Source organism: Andrographis paniculata, unplaced genomic scaffold, assembly GCF_009805555.1.
Source record: "Andrographis paniculata isolate CXL003 unplaced genomic scaffold, ASM980555v1 Contig36END, whole genome shotgun sequence".
In the NCBI taxonomy this organism is placed as follows: Eukaryota; Viridiplantae; Streptophyta; class Magnoliopsida; order Lamiales; family Acanthaceae; genus Andrographis; species Andrographis paniculata.
Genome location: NW_026137569.1, coordinates 615,790 through 630,741, shown reverse-complemented (window position 1 = coordinate 630,741; position 14,952 = coordinate 615,790). Strand labels below are relative to the sequence as shown.

Genomic DNA, 14,952 nt, shown 5'->3' with positions numbered 1-14,952 from the left:
TATTCTCTTTTCGGATTAATTATGCCAATATCAGGGCATGGTAGATAAAAGATGAAGTAAAAATATTTTTTAAAAAATTATTAAAAGTAATAATAATAAAATAGTAAAGTACGTAGAAAAAAATAGTAACAAATTATTATTATTTAAAATAAGTAAATAAAATTATTTATCATAAATAAATTAAGTATAATTATAAAAGATAGCCAAAAACAAAAAGATAGGATAACATCAAAAACACCAAAACATCCCAAAGCACATCCAAACAAACCTGCAGATTGTCTAATGAATGAATGCATAGCACAAGTAATGAGTAATAATATCCTGCAGGAAAGGGAAAGGATTAATCCATAGCACAAGTAGAAGATAAGATGGGAGTTGTTAAAAAAATCATCAATCCCGAAGGATCAATCCATTCGAGGAGTTCAAAAAAGGCAGATCCATAACACAGCAAAATATGAGACACATTGCCTAGATTACAATTCCACATTTGGCCCATAATATTGATTTTCTAATTTCCTAATGCAGTTAATGTAATTTACAAGAATTCATCAACATAGAGCTTTACTCGCCTCATATTTCAAACTCAGAGTCATCCTCGAGGTCAGGATCGAACGCATCAAACTCCCCATTTTCCTGCAAATTCGTTTCTCATGAGAGATGGGCTGTAACTTATTACTTTGTTTATCAAGTTGAATGAGATATGGTGCTATACACCCGAGTCTCAAGCATCAAAGGATATATAGGGTGATGTCAATAAGTACAGAAAAGAACAATTGCACGTAAAGCTTACTTTTTTGTGAATAAATTCTGCCATAGCTATATCAAACTCTCTTCGTTTTTCTGTAGCAACATCATAATAATGTACCTTTTCCTATGTGATTAGCAAAGAGAAAAAGATAATGTAAGGAATGAAGTTATGAGAGCCATGATTTCATGCTAATGAGTTATAAAATATCATTCTGTAGTTACACCATTGATGCCATAAGATCAATTATTTCATAGCATTAACACTTGGAGAAACACAATTGGCCTAAATATCTCATGATCACATATTTGCAGGAACTTGACCAAGTTAATCAATCAAAAGATAGGAAGGAATAAACTTGAATTGCAGCAACACGAGTTATTGTATAGAGATATTTCACGATAGAACAATTTTGATGAATAGAGATTTCTCAACTCTGTTGCCATGATTGAGAGATCAAAGAGTACAGTAGGCATTAGATGGCAAACCTCGTATGTCATTGTCTTCCACTTCTCCCCACAGGCCTTTCCAATCTGCACCAACGGAGAGTAATGCAAAATTATGAACATGAATGCAGAATCAGAAGCAACAAAAAAAGGTGTGGAAGTGGACTATGTAAGGTCCCCTGCTCATACATGGCTCATTGACTTAACATCTGGATTCTGCTCTTGGTATTCCTTTCGAAAATCCTCCCTGGAATATCAAGTCCACAACAATTTCTCTGAATCTGAAGGATTTATTGGTGCTCAAATCTCACAAACAGCAAATTTAAGTGAAACAATCAACTTAATTAACAAACCAGCCCTTTCTATGTCTCGAATCATTGTTACGCCATTGTTTTTTCAACATGTTAATGAACATGAAATTATCAAAACTGACTACCAAGCATAGAGTAAAAAATTTAGCTTCCAGATACTTTCGCAGCATTCGACCAAATAAAAACAACTCCTAGATTATGAATAAACAGATTAAAACTCATATACACATACAAGAAGTAGAAAAACGCCGTAGGTGGTTTCTTAGGTTTCATGGCTTCAATTTTCGTCTCCCGTCGTTTCATTGCCTTCGATTTAGGCCTCTTCTTTTTCCTATTCACTGTTTTACTGAAAGAAAAGAAAGTAACCACAATATCAGAAACTGAGGGTTAAATTAAAACATCCGGACACGAAAACTTCCACTCTCTCTATGTCTTCTTCCTTCTCACCCGTCGCCGACATTAGAAGTAGATGATGTAGTACTCCTCGCACTCCTCTTCGCCATTTCCCGACGCAGGCAGCACCAGAGGGCGAGGAACGGCGACTTAGAACGCCGACCTCTTCCTTCTCATTTAACACATTAACAACCGCCTACTTGTCTTACTTGATTCGTTACGATATAAAAGCGCTATCCCAACCCAGCGACTTTAGCGTAGAAAAAAAATTAAAAGCTATAAATAAATAATACTACTCAATTGCTGTTGGTCTATCCAATTAAAATGCATAACATATTTCTGCTATTATCATTTTCATTGTTCTAAAGATACATTTTCTACATTTTCGTCTATTCTATTTGAAATTATCAATTATCTGTAAGAAAAATAATTACATTCCAATACTAAAATATTATTAATTTTTATATAACTTACTAATATATTATTATAAAAATAATTAATACAAAAAATATATATATATCAAGAGAGAGACTGAGTTATATATCAACAAATTATTTGCAATGTTAAACACAACACAACACAACACAGAATATGTTCTTCCCTCTAGAAATTGTTGGCTGATACAAACATGATGATGAGAAAATAAAGAGAAGGGAAGGGAAGAAGATGGAGAAATGGAGGACCTTCTGAACAGCAGCAGCAGCATAAGCATCGTTTGGCTGGAGCAACAAACACCACCAAAACTGAGAAGGAAGGAAGGGAGGGAGGCATGCATTCATTAATCATTATTGGTGTCACAGCTCCAACCAACAAATCAAACACCAAAACTTTTCAAATCTAAATCCAACTACAACTCTACAACCACTCCAATCAAAATGCAACTTTCATGTTTCTCTAACTAAAACATTCATTATTCTTACTCTCTTTCTCCTCCTCTCTCTTCTCTCTCTTTCTCTCTCATGGCTTGAAAGCAGAAAAAGCTACCACTGAGTTATGCCCACCAAATCCAAATGAATTTGAAATAGCTGCAAGAAGAGGACAAGAAAGTGAATTAGGACAGCAGGATTGCAGAACAGGATGGATGAAGGTGTGGAGATCTGAAATGGGATGACTCACCGACGTTGACTTCGTGCTGGTGTTTCTTGTTTGCAACAGTGTCGAAGTCCACGGAAGGTTCAGGGTTCTGTATTTGAGGTTTCAATGAGATGTTGCTGATATCATTTTACTCGGAAAAAACAAAAAACCAATAGAGGAATGGTGGATTTTGAATAGCTTTCAACTTACAAACTGATTTATTGTGGGGTGAACCCAGCCTGTTGTGATGGCTTTCACTGTAGCTATAGCCTCCAGGCCACCAGCAGCACCTAGGCAGTGTCCTATCATTGACTGGAGCGAAATGACGATTGAATCAGGACCAATGCACATAAATGGCTATGGGGTCAATGGTGTGCTCACAAGTAGGGCTTTATTGAGATCTTACCTTGGTAGCATTGATTTTTATCTCTGAAGTTTTCTTGAACACTTTCTTGATAGCATTTATCTCGGCCAAGTCGCCGACTAAGGTTGAGGTTGCATGGGCATTAATATAGTTAACCTGGGAGAAAATATAGCTCTCTTTCAAGGATAAATCAAATTCACTAATAGATTTTAGAGGCGTGCCCGAAAGAGATCTACACCAGCAATATAGTTCATATATTCACACAATTTCCAGAAACCTCAATTCTGCAGTTGAACTTAGGAATGAATAGCAACCAACAAGAAATCCATATATGTGTTGCATGATATAGTGTACAATATAAGTGGGATGTAATGAAAGCACATATTATTCACCTCCTCGGGAGAGACACCAGCATCTTCAAGGGCACTCTCGATGCATGAAGAGACTCCAAGACCATCTGCTCTGGGATCAGTCATGTGATAAGCATCACAATTCACCGCACCTCCCAAATACTCCGCAATGATTGGCGCATCTCGTTTCATTGCATGTTCCAGGCTTTCCATAACCTTCGGTGAAATTTTAAGGAATTTTAAGAAATGCCAAACATACATATGGATTTATATCATATAACTAACATGCTTAGTAGTATCAATCCAAACATTTACCTATTAAGAATATGAAAAAATTGTTGGAACTTGAAACATTCAATCATTCATATATAACTAACACGCTTAGTATCAATCAGATACTTCAAGCTTTTTGTTTCGTGAGGGTTGAGTGGGAGGGGAGGAGGGCTATGAAATAGGAGACCCAATACCCATTGATCATACAATTAACGATTTCTTTCCAGTTTTTCATCTGCTAGGAATCTAAAAGTCGAGCATAATCTTATAGTAGATTCAAGAAAATAACAATAACTGCATACTTACCAGGACTCCAGCACCTTCACCCATAACAAAACCATCTCTATCTTTATCCCACGGCCTAGAAGCAGTTTTCGGATCATCATTTCTTTGAGACAAGGCTCTGCAGGCAACAAAACCCCCCAATCCAATTGGAATAATGGCAGCTTCAGTTCCACCGGCAAGCATGATATCAGCTTCACCCCGACGGATATGATTGGCAGCTGCATAGAAACAATAATTTGAGGTGGCACATGCAGTTGAAATTGAATAGTTTGGCCCCATTAAGCCAAGATCAATTGCAAGTAGTGCAGATCCCATGTTTGTAATCGCATAAGGAATGAAAAATGGGGTGATTTTCCTGTGTCCCTTTTCAATTAGAGACTGAACTCCATCAGAAAATACAGTAAGACCCCCCATTCCTGTCCCGACCAATACACCAGCTCGAATCTTATCAATCTGCACATACAAACTCACATAATTCAGATACATGCATGTTTGAGAAACTGCTTAAACCAAAAAGAACCTACTGCATAGATATATCTAATTTGATGCCAAACAGAATCATTCAATTGTAATTGCAGAACATTTGCAACTAAGGATCCAACAAACATAGAACCACTCACTCATCAGTTCATAACTATCCTTAAGTTCCAAGAACCAACACAGAATCTTAATCCAAGAAATATCAAACCCTCAGAAGGCAAACATACCATAAAACATACATTGAGATACCAGTTACAACAAATACAAATGCCACAGTGATTAAACATAAACTGCTATCTGAATATAAGAAACTTCCATTTGTTTACTCAATGAAAAATTTTCAGTCCGAGCATTACTTGAAGCATTCAATCACTTAGCAAGGTTTGTATTACTCACAGAATCAGCACCAAAGCATAAGATTTAATCATAATTACTCAAAAATCAACAGAAAACACCATCAGAAGAAGCAGATTCCAAATATAATGAGCTTCCCAGGCCATGAATACCTCGTTGAGCTTATCTCCGCCGAGATCCGCACTCTCAAGCGCCTTTTTCCCGGCAACAATGCAGTACCTCAAGCAATCGTCCAATCTTCGATCATTCTTCCCATCAATGTACCCCTCGGACGTGAACCCCCGAATCTGCCCCCCAAAACGCGTCGGGAATTTTGAGGCGTCAAATCGGTCGATGAGAGTGATGCCACTCTCACCAGCGAGCAGCTTCTCGTAGTAGGCGTCCACATCGTTCCCGAATACCGATACGAGACCCATTCCGGTGATCACCACGCGCTTCTTCGGGTCCGTCTCCCGCTTCGGCGCCGCCACGGTTGAGGCGGCGGATGCGGAGATTCTGAAGGCTCGTCTCCTAGCTGGAGGTCTGGCATTTCTGAAGGGTGCAGCGCCAGAGTTACGAGCGTCGAGGAGCGGCGAGGGGCGGAGGGCAGTGAATTGGAGCGCCTGCATGGTCGAAGATCTGTGCAAAATCGAAAGAAATTAAGCCAAAGAGGAAGAGGCACCTACCGACTAATCAATCTAATGCACCCCAAGACGCTCGATTTCTATTTCTATTTCTACTGTGAAGAAAGGAAGAAATTTCCAACACAAACTTCCTCAAAATTCACGACAAAGCTTAACTTTGATCGATATAACCTAAGCTCAACCACCAAACTACACAAATAATTGCACATCTACACATCAAGAATTGTGGTCCTTTCTGTAAATTACCAAAACATTACAAAACAGATCTCAAGCCTCGTTTGTATCGATGCACATTTCTCAGATGATTTATAATATTATAATTAATATTAATTTCACTAATTAAACTGTATTTGTGAATATACTTCTTTCTGCCTCCATTGATGAAGCTAAGCAGATACACAGTCACAGAGTATGTTTTGTTGATCTGATGCCGTGTTCGTCTAACCCTCCATTTTCTCTACACATTTAATGGTCTGCCAAACAAACCCACCTACCATAACCTATTGTATAACCACTCTGCCTGGCAAATATTTAGAAGTATTAATTGTAGGGCTTTACCGATGAGGAGAAGCCCTTCCAGAAATTCTCGACGGCCCGAGTCAAGCACGGGCCGAAGAGGGGGTTTGGAAATAGTTTTCAACCAGCAATAGACGCGCCTCGGTTAGAACCTCACTAGCTGCGTCATTGCCCCAAGCGCAAAGATGGTTTTGACTGTGGCTGCATTGGACTATTTATATATTGAGGGGGGTTTACAATTTCTTGTGATTGATCGATGTGGGATACCACTATTTGCTAATATTCTCGTTTCTCTTCCTACATTAACGGGTTTGTTTTGTTTGACTTTGAAATTGATGTTTATCTGCTTGGAACACTTTTTGCACATTATGAGCTTGGATTTCTGGTGTGAATCTCAGATGATTGATGGAAGTAATGTCTGTAAAAGCTTCTGGATACTTTCAATGGCAATGAGCTGAAGAGAGACGATGGGCTTGCTTTGAAGATGAGCCTTAGCCCAATGAATTTTTTGGATCTAAAGCTCCCATGAAAAATGTCACTCTCTGAAAAGGGATTTGTCTAATCCGTTTTAGAACGAAATTGCTGAATAGAACTTATTACAAAAGGGAAATTAACATGCTGAAGAAATACTGAAATAGGAAATAAAAATGCCTTTTAAAAATAAAATTCAATTCAATTCTTATCTCAATTCAAAATTGCTAGCCTGTAAATCTCAATATATATATATAGAGAGAGAGAGAGAGAGAGAGAGAGAGAAGAAGAGACTATTGTAAACACAGGATTTGAGGGGGATGGGAGAACACGGCAACTTCAGGCGGAGAGCGGCGGCGGAGGAGGTGAGGGAGATAGAGGTGCTGATCTACTCCGGCGAGGGGCTGAAGAACGTGAAGCACATTAGCAGGATGAGGACGTTCGCGGAGGTCTACGTGGAGAAGGATGTCCACGTTGCAAAGACCCACGTGGACGAGCAGGGTGGGAGCAACCCCACCTGGAATGAGGTGGTGAAGGTGAAGTTCCATAAGGGGCTGCCGGAGAGAAACGTGATGGCGGCGCTGAACGTCGACGTGTACGCCGCCTCCCATGTCGGCCTGGAGAAGCTGGTCGGGAGGGCCCGGGTGCTCCTCTGCGACGTGCTCAAGAGCGGTGACGCGGCGGAGCCGGTGGACAACCCGATCCAGTGCATGACGGTGCGCGTTTGGAGGGATTCCGGCGAGGCCAAGGGGTGGCTGAATTTGTGGGTCCCGCCGACGGGAAGGTTCTTGGCTCGACGGGAGACGTTGTCGTTTAGTGTCAGGGAGAAGGTAGAGGAGGACGAGGAGAAGGAGGAAGAGGATATGGCCGCGGCGGCGGAAAGTGGCGGAAGCGGTGGGATTGCGGCGGCAGCGGCGGAGGCGTAGAAGGTACTAGAAAGACCCTGCATCTGCATTGAAGCCACCTGTCAAAATTTCTCTGCATGCTCTTTTTACAATACAATTATTTGTCGTGTAGCTTATGATTATTATCGTTAATCAGTACAGTAATTAATTTTTAATTTAAGAGTTAATATTTACTTAAACATATAAATGTAATCTTTAAGAGAAAATATATATATATAAACGGTACATATTTAAAATTTATTCAGCAATACATACAAACAAACACAAACAACTAGTTTATAATATTAAATCAGCACTTTAAAATATGAATACATATAAAATTACTAAATTATAAAATCAAGACTCGTATTAAATCAGTAATGTGCTGAGACTTACCCCGTCTACATATATATTCAGAATTGAAATATAAGCGTCGATACAGATGTATGCTTAAAATCGACATGTAGCCTTGTTGGACATTAATTTGCCCTCTATTGAGAATCTAGTATTAAATCAAGACTCTTAACACAAAATAGCCACTCAATGAGCGGTAATTCAATCACAAGAACCCAATCTAATCAAGATCAACAATGCAGTTGCAAGAAACCTGTGTTAATAGCAGCAAGAACATTTTACAGTATACCAACAACCAAATTATTCAGCTCCAACTTCAGTTTGGGCTTCTTCTTTAGAAGCTTTCATCTTCTCAAGTTGCTTTCGGAGGTAGGCTTGCTTCAATTTCTCCCTTCGTGCAGCGAGCTGCTCCTGTCTGCGTATTTTGAGCTCCGAAGCTTTTTCCCTAGCTAGATTTACTTCTTCGTGAACCTCCCTGAGAAAAGAAGCAACATTCACATAAAGATTAGTCCAAAAAGACAAATACTTCGTGCTATTCAAGTTCCAATGAATTCAGAAGCCCATGGCTTGACCGGCAATTTTAGAGCATAAAAATATCCCATCACGAACAAAATAATGCACAGAAAGGCAGAAATCTTACATTACTAAATGCTTGTGTTGCCCCCTGTCCATTGTAGCAGACCCCCGTCCGAGTCCAGCTGCTTTTGTATTATTTACTTGTAAATCATCTCCATCATCTGCATCTGTCCGTGGTTCTTCTCGTGCAGATGTATCACTTGTTTGTGGCATTGGGGATTCGCTCTGCTCTATACCCTTTCTGAAGAAATCGACACAATACTTCTCTTGATCTTCTTCGTCAGATAGCTCTCCTCTCATCAGTTTATCATACAATTCTGCTTTTCTCTCCAATGCAGCATAGCTTGCCGACCCATCTTTGACAGCTTTTAGCTCAAGTTTATCCCTGAAAATATACAGTTTGGATATATAAATAAACCGAGAACTCATGTATGGAGTGTTACATAATTTTACAACATAGTTAACCATGTCTAGTTTTTCCATATATGCTAACAGTCACAATGTTGAATGGAGGGATGAATATGACAACAGTAAAATATTTAGAGCATTTCACATCAACTTCTCACAATGAAATTCTAGTTTCTATCAAGAAACAGGTATAAATTTCCTTTGATTATTGCCACAATCATTTGCAAATTTGTCCAGAGTAATAATCCATACCAATGCTAATAAATCATGTATATAGTGGTAATTCATTCATAATTGATTGAAATTCTACTAGAGCGGCAGATTGCAGGAATCGAATATATATATATACAAAAAAAAAAAAAAAAACCCTAATTGAAGAAACCCTAGAACCGGGAACATACGAGAAAATCCGTAAATTGAGCATGCCAATCACCAATCCATACTCAAAGATCAAATTCCAATCGATGATTAACGAATTCAAAGCATAATTTAATCAATTGACGTACTTGGCGGCACGGGCGTCGACGCCGGAGTTCTTAGCGGAAAATGAATCATTCGCGGAGATCTTCTTCTTGGCTCGGTGAACCTCGAGGTGTTGCGCGTAATTATGGTCCGCGGAGTGGACTGGATCCTTTGGCTGCCGCTTGGATTCCTCCTGGGATTGGTAGAGCTGCGCCTTGAGTTCAAAGACAGAGGAAGCCCCAACCCCTTCGATGGCGCGATGCTTGCGGGGCATGATGGTTGATTCCGTCAGCCATCCTAAAGACTCCACCACCCTCTTCTTCGAAGCCTTCGATTCCTCTTCCCCCATCGCGTCTCCCTGTCCGCGCGTGTGAGTATCGCCAGCGGCGCGTAGACGGTAATCGATTCGTGATCCCTCCAATTTCAGCTAAACCTGTGCTGTCTCTAACTATTAAAGAAATAAAAGAACTAAAGAAGATGTATATAGTACTATAGTAATTAAAATAATTTAAAATACTACTTAAATTTAGAATTACCATAAAAATTTTGAAGTCATAAAGGAAAAAAAAAAATCATATTTTTATTAAAAAAAAAATAAAATCCTTATATTCAATTAACTAACGTATCCCTCAATATTTTGAAATAAAATAAATAAATTAATACTACACTAACAAAATAATAATATCAAGAAATAAAATTTTGAAAAATAGAACCGATCAAAATAAAAATAGTTATGATGATATATTATAATTTACATGTGTATTTTAGGCACATTTATTTATGGTAAATGAATTTTATTCAAGATACTAACGGGAAGCCCTGGTAAAATCCTTAGAACAAAAATCAGCCAAATTCAAAAATTATTATTACAAGGCTCTGTCTTTACATTACACATTTAAGATCATATCATGTCAGTTGGAAGAGCTTGTTGAGAGCATTGGTTCTTGAAAAGTAAGTCCCAAGTGCATTACTTTTTCTTGAAGGATCATTCAAGACAATGCCCATCTGAAGATGATGATCACTCATTGATGAAACAATCACTGGTCCAGAATCAGCAGCTGTAATAATACCTTGCTTCTGCATATACTCCCACTTGTCCTGAAACATGTACAAGATTGCCATCACACAAACTTGAGCTGTGAAGATTATGATCCAAAGGGTTATGCTTCTTGAGGTTTTCTTGTGGTATGCATTTAATCCTGTGTAGATATTCAAAGTGCCCACAAGGGACGTCGCGGTCCCCAGCATCCAGTGTAAGAAGTACCATGTTGTTCTGCTCCTGGTTCCACTGTATACACAGAAGAGAAGCACAAATAACATTGTAGAACAACTGAAAAAGTGGAAGATTTATAATTATATTACCGATTAGGCCTGCGGAAACTGATCAAAATCTGCGCGAAAATTGCAGCGTAGAGTGCAAGTCCTATTCTTTGGTGTATGTTGTTGAAAGCATTCTCGAATTGTCTTATGGACAGAACTGCTGCAGCTGTGGCAAAGAGGAGAGAGAGCACCTTTTCATTGTAAAGAAAAGAACACACGGTATCAGTATCAGGTATTTTGTGTAATAGCAGGTGAATTCTACCATTTGGATCTATTCAGGACACATAACATAAACAGTTGGCACATATTTTCAACTAACACAACATATATTGTATTATTAACAAGAATATGATGTGTTATATTAACATATCATAATATGTGTTATATGAACAATTATATTGTATTTATATTATATTATTATAAACCATATATTGACGTCTTATAATATATGTATTGTCAGCACAATACTGAATTTAAATATTAAGTATTGTAACAGCGACCTTTAAAACAGACATTATAACAGTAAAATTAACCTTTTTTCTTGTGCGCTATATTAACTTAGTTTGGTGTGGTGGATTGTGGCTTGGTTATGCACTTGGCAAAAATGTGGGTTGCCCCAATAAGTGCATTGCTACTAAAAGGGACTTTGGGAAATAATTTCTTAGGCCATCATGATTATGCAGAAGAACGAAAAATAATGTGAAACACTTTATTATAAGAACATAAAAATAGTGCTTCATCACTGCATCCAAACTAAAACAATTTGATTCTACCATCTTTTTTTTTTTTGAAACAATGGTTTGATTGTTTACCTGCAAAGTAGCATGAAGATAGAGCAAGATTTTGTGGTTTGTGCGGGGGCAATCCTTTGTGGTGGAAATTCTCATTATTAGTATTCCAAGAGGCATCAAGAATCCCATTGAAGCCCAAAGCAAGATTCCATGAACCACAATATTGGTTGTCTTCTCAGAATCGACCTGCAACATTAGTTAGTCGAAATGACTACCAAAGTCTGAGATCAAACAAGCTAAAAGTTAGCAAACATGGAGGCAGATAAAGAATGAAGATTGGTAAAAAGTTACAAGATGCTCATGAATGGTGCTGATTTGAGGAACTCCAACTTTGCTATTTTCATTGCTTAAGCAGTTGGCAAAATCCACAAGAAATAAGAGAGGCAAAACAGAAAGAGCTTCGAAAGGAAACATCTTGATCGACTAGAAAAGACAGGATTTGGGGGGATGGGTTTGAGTTTGGTGAATGTAATGCTTTTTTTCCTGTGTTGAATTGAAAGAAAAAGGTGATTTTTTGGGGTTTAATAGGATATGCAATCATCTAAATGCTTTTTTTTTTAGCTTTTCTCAACTTTTCTTTTGAAATCCCTGCTTTTGGACAATGATTACCTTTTTCTACTTATTTTAGTCCAAATAAGGAACCTAACCAGATAATGAATAGGATTTGAGAGAATAGTATGAAGTAACAATGTATACAAATTTGAGAATTACCTGTTTATCCATTACTTCATTGCAAGAAATTCTTTGAATGTCCGCAAGTCATTCATCTGATTATCCTTGAACTGTGAGTTTGGCTTTAGAACATATACTGTTTTGGCAGAAATACGAATGGAACTAAAACTCACAAAAGATTGTCTACCAGCAGTCGTCTAAGTTTCGAGTCAAATGATGAAACTCATGTCAAAAGACTAAGAAGTGCAATGGCAATAGACAAACAACAGCAACTAGATGAAATGAAAGATTAAAGCAGATGTTACTGTCTGAAAACAAGAGGTCATAACCATTCAACATACCAGGAAATAATCTATGCCAGAAGTCTATCAAAGGCAAGCAAAAATAACGAAGTACGAATTCAACAAAACTGAAAACAATTTGCTCTTTTGGGTACTCAGAGATGTTTGGTACTTTTGCATCTGGTGAAGGCCAAACAAGTTTACATAAACAAGTTGGGCCGTGATGCCTTGTATGTGGTCTTGAGCTTCCTCGTTGGAGGTCGGACCTTCCTGAACACTAATGGGAACTTGATTTTGGAGTCATGGAATTGCTTAGTGCTCTCCCTCTTGCAAAGCTTGGCTGGGACAGTGGCTGTCTTGATAATTTGGATGCAGTGATGACGGACCCTGTGACGGGATGCCATCTCAGTGTACATCTGCTCAACACCACCATTCAAAGTGGTATCTCTGTACTCCTTGTACATGTTGTGATAACCAGTTCTACTTTGGTATCTCAGCCAGATTCCATAGTTCTTGATAGTGGTTGGGTTCTTCTCAAAAATCTGAGCAAAAATAGTTACAAAATTACTATATATCAAAATTTACACTTCACGGATGGATGCAAGTTATTTCTTTTTTAAGGAACAAGAAATAAGTGGGATTGTCAGCATTTATATAAGATAAGTAACAAACCAACAAAGTGGTTTGCATATAGAACAAGGATCAAAGTTCAATATGCAAATTTATTTACAATTATCTGATGGCACCCAAAAAACCACAAAAAAGACTCTGACAAAATATTATTCATAGATAGCGTGCAAGCATGGGGATTGTGTGCTATACATGCAAAAATTACAGCCTCAATAATACTATGGCAAGTTCAAATATGGCTTCTAGGCACATTGAGATAGCTTAACCTTCAAGATTAAGGTGTACAAATCCTATTCAGAGACATTTTGTTGCAGCATATACTAGTTGGGCAGCAGCATGTGTAGAAACATTGACCAGAGTGAACACAAGAAATACAAATCAATCTAGAATGAAAGCCTACACACTCTAGAATACTACTCCTCCATCCTCGATGAAGTGTCTAGGGTGTAGATGTGTAAATACGAGAATTTACAAAGATTATAAATAATTAACAAGTATAGTAGTAAAAATAATTATGATATAATACAAATAATTATATATTAAAATTAAAATAACTAAATAATTTAATTAAAATTTAAAAAATTATGAAATTTAAAATCTGAATAAAGTGTACAATCATATACCAAAAATTGGGAATGACAAATTACGTAGTATGCGATAAATAAAACTACTAGCACATAGCTTGTCTTCTGCTGAATCCTGGATAATAACTTTAAAAATAGCATTGAAATACCTCATTTATAGCAAGAATTTGGCCATTGCTCTTTTTTACCTTCTTCAGTTTCCTCAAAAAGTACCTTCAGAAGAATTATAAATCAGCCATTAATAATACACCAAAAACTTCAAAATTTAAACTTGTAACATTCTTGAGTAACAAGGCTCTATCTTACAGTGTAAGAAATAGAAGGTAGCTCAAATTACTAAAAAAGAAAAGAGAGGAAAGAAGAAAGACATCATCACATGTGAGACGGCATTCCAATCATACTACTCCCATATTCATCCTTCTTCTCCCATAAACACTTGCAATAATAAGTTTCAATTTACAGACTGCAATGTCTCAGAGGTATTTCACCTCGTATAGATCTAGAGTAATTACCATCGGGCTATGGGAAGCAGATACTTTATAAAGTCATTACAAACCTATTTTCTATTTTCAGCTAGAGCAGAGACCAAGAAGGAAAATACGGAAAATACAGAACACAGAAGAGCGCACCAAACAAAAGGAAACATTCACACTCATGATATGCATTCACGGCAATACCAGAATTTGGACTTGGCGCGGACTTCATTGGTGGCCCAGAGTTTCATCCGGTAGATCTTCGGGTGCTCATCTGATTCCGTCGGCAGACCTCTCCCCACCACCTGGTACTGATGAAACTGCACATAACATAACAAAACAATGATCCAATCGATCACACTGATTTCTCCTTTAACTAAATCAAAACTACGTACATTCACACAAACAGCATGTGGAGACCATAATCATTCATTTTAAACAAAAAATCAGAGGCACGTACCTTGTACGTCACCATTTTCGACAGCGATCAATAGCCCTGCCCTCGCGCGCTCTTTCTCTCTCTTGTTCTCCCTCTGCGTTTGGAGACGGATGAGAGGCGTGCCTAGGGTTTTGTAAGTTGTGCAACGCTGAAGCGCTCAAAAGTTGCAAACCCTACTTCACAATGGGCTTTGGGCCTCAACAGGCCATATATTTTACCGGGCTTTCTCAGACAATACTGAATTTGCTTGAGCCCATAAAGGATTGTTGGTTAAATATTGTTACTACGGGAATTTCGCCATTCTTTTGGTACTACTATTAAATATACTATATACTAAAAAATTAATTAATATTGAATTTAATTAAAATGTAATATCCGCAATAAAGTATGATA

At 37.9% G+C, this 14,952-nt stretch overlaps 5 protein-coding genes and 1 non-coding gene across 11 annotated transcripts; 1 reads left to right on the top strand and 5 right to left on the bottom strand.

Annotated features, from left to right (window-relative positions):
* Positions 1-113: 113 nt before the first annotated feature.
* LOC127249646 (high mobility group B protein 14-like) lies at positions 114-2,140 on the bottom strand. 4 transcript variants are annotated; one of them, XM_051272560.1, is made up of 7 exons: positions 1,950-2,126; positions 1,735-1,848; positions 1,381-1,438; positions 1,234-1,278; positions 791-871; positions 570-633; positions 114-321 (listed from the first exon to the last, which is right to left on the bottom strand). In XM_051272560.1, exons 1-6 carry the CDS (start codon positions 2,003-2,005, stop codon positions 571-573), a joined length of 417 nt encoding a protein of 138 aa, XP_051128517.1. In that variant the 5' UTR covers positions 2,006-2,126; the 3' UTR covers positions 114-321; position 570. The 4 variants fall into 4 exon arrangements, with proteins under 4 accessions (XP_051128517.1, XP_051128519.1, XP_051128516.1 ...); XM_051272562.1 differs by lacking the exon at positions 791-871 and having other exon boundaries at positions 1,950-2,140; XM_051272559.1 differs by lacking the exon at positions 114-321 and having other exon boundaries at positions 358-633; positions 1,950-2,121.
* A 270-nt stretch (positions 2,141-2,410) lies between these two features.
* LOC127249645 (3-oxoacyl-[acyl-carrier-protein] synthase I, chloroplastic) lies at positions 2,411-6,406 on the bottom strand. Of its 3 annotated transcripts, none has more exons than XM_051272556.1 (8): positions 6,257-6,406; positions 5,228-5,693; positions 4,263-4,694; positions 3,726-3,899; positions 3,376-3,489; positions 3,180-3,281; positions 3,012-3,078; positions 2,411-2,920 (listed from the first exon to the last, which is right to left on the bottom strand). In XM_051272556.1, exons 2-8 carry the CDS (start codon positions 5,681-5,683, stop codon positions 2,853-2,855), a joined length of 1,413 nt encoding a protein of 470 aa, XP_051128513.1. In that variant the 5' UTR covers positions 5,684-5,693; positions 6,257-6,406; the 3' UTR covers positions 2,411-2,852. The 3 variants fall into 3 exon arrangements, with proteins under 3 accessions (XP_051128513.1, XP_051128514.1, XP_051128515.1); XM_051272557.1 differs by lacking the exon at positions 6,257-6,406 and adding an exon at positions 6,061-6,170; XM_051272558.1 differs by lacking the exon at positions 6,257-6,406 and having other exon boundaries at positions 2,411-2,638; positions 2,816-2,920; positions 5,228-5,934.
* Positions 6,249-6,401, bottom strand: LOC127250037 (U4 spliceosomal RNA). Its single transcript, XR_007838521.1, has one exon. It is a non-coding gene; the product is annotated as a U4 spliceosomal RNA (small nuclear RNA).
* A 599-nt stretch (positions 6,407-7,005) lies between the features above and the next one.
* Positions 7,006-7,611, top strand: LOC127249677 (uncharacterized). The gene has a single exon (XM_051272609.1). It carries the CDS (start codon positions 7,006-7,008, stop codon positions 7,609-7,611), a length of 606 nt encoding a protein of 201 aa, XP_051128566.1.
* Positions 7,612-7,938: 327 nt separating this feature from the next.
* LOC127249676 (uncharacterized) lies at positions 7,939-11,967 on the bottom strand. Its single transcript, XM_051272607.1, has 7 exons — positions 11,772-11,967; positions 11,502-11,666; positions 10,732-10,880; positions 10,285-10,657; positions 9,414-9,796; positions 8,564-8,884; positions 7,939-8,398 (listed from the first exon to the last, which is right to left on the bottom strand). Exons 1-7 carry the CDS (start codon positions 11,892-11,894, stop codon positions 8,224-8,226), a joined length of 1,689 nt encoding a protein of 562 aa, XP_051128564.1. The 5' UTR covers positions 11,895-11,967; the 3' UTR covers positions 7,939-8,223.
* Positions 11,968-12,425: 458 nt separating this feature from the next.
* LOC127249636 (60S ribosomal protein L18a) lies at positions 12,426-14,742 on the bottom strand. Its single transcript, XM_051272547.1, has 4 exons — positions 14,581-14,742; positions 14,325-14,440; positions 13,797-13,860; positions 12,426-12,975 (listed from the first exon to the last, which is right to left on the bottom strand). The coding sequence occupies exons 1-4, from the start codon at positions 14,593-14,595 to the stop codon at positions 12,634-12,636; spliced, it is 537 nt and encodes a 178-aa protein (XP_051128504.1). The 5' UTR covers positions 14,596-14,742; the 3' UTR covers positions 12,426-12,633.
* Positions 14,743-14,952: the final 210 nt, after the last annotated feature.

Excerpts from the sequence above, each read along its gene's own strand:
- LOC127249677 (XM_051272609.1), top strand. The coding sequence starts at position 7,006 with ATGGGAGAACACGGCAACTTCAGGCGGAGAGCGGCGGCGGAGGAGGTG.
- LOC127249636 (XM_051272547.1), bottom strand. Across the intron at positions 13,861-14,324 it reads CGCGCCAAGTCCAAATTCTG|GTACTTTTTGAGGAAACTGA; the intron begins GTATTGCCGTGA and ends ATTCTTCTGAAG. Across the intron at positions 12,976-13,796 it reads AAATTCTTGCTATAAATGAG|ATTTTTGAGAAGAACCCAAC; the intron begins GTATTTCAATGC and ends ATTTTTGCTCAG.
- LOC127249676 (XM_051272607.1), bottom strand. The coding sequence starts at position 11,894 with ATGTTTCCTTTCGAAGCTCTTTCTGTTTTGCCTCTCTTATTTCTTGTG. Across the intron at positions 11,667-11,771 it reads GCACCATTCATGAGCATCTT|GTCGATTCTGAGAAGACAAC; the intron begins GTAACTTTTTAC and ends CTAATGTTGCAG. Across the intron at positions 10,881-11,501 it reads ATCTTCATGCTACTTTGCAG|GTGCTCTCTCTCCTCTTTGC; the intron begins GTAAACAATCAA and ends TACAATGAAAAG.
- LOC127249645 (XM_051272556.1), bottom strand. The coding sequence starts at position 5,683 with ATGCAGGCGCTCCAATTCACTGCCCTCCGCCCCTCGCCGCTCCTCGAC. Across the intron at positions 3,900-4,262 it reads GTGAAGGTGCTGGAGTCCTG|GTTATGGAAAGCCTGGAACA; the intron begins GTAAGTATGCAG and ends ATTTCACCGAAG. Across the intron at positions 3,079-3,179 it reads ACCCCACAATAAATCAGTTT|AACCCTGAACCTTCCGTGGA; the intron begins GTAAGTTGAAAG and ends CCTCAAATACAG.
- LOC127249646 (XM_051272560.1), bottom strand. The coding sequence starts at position 2,005 with ATGGCGAAGAGGAGTGCGAGGAGTACTACATCATCTACTTCTAATGTC. Across the intron at positions 1,849-1,949 it reads ACTTCTAATGTCGGCGACGG|TAAAACAGTGAATAGGAAAA; the intron begins GTGAGAAGGAAG and ends CTTTTCTTTCAG. Across the intron at positions 1,439-1,734 it reads ACGGCGTTTTTCTACTTCTT|GGAGGATTTTCGAAAGGAAT; the intron begins GTATGTGTATAT and ends TTGATATTCCAG.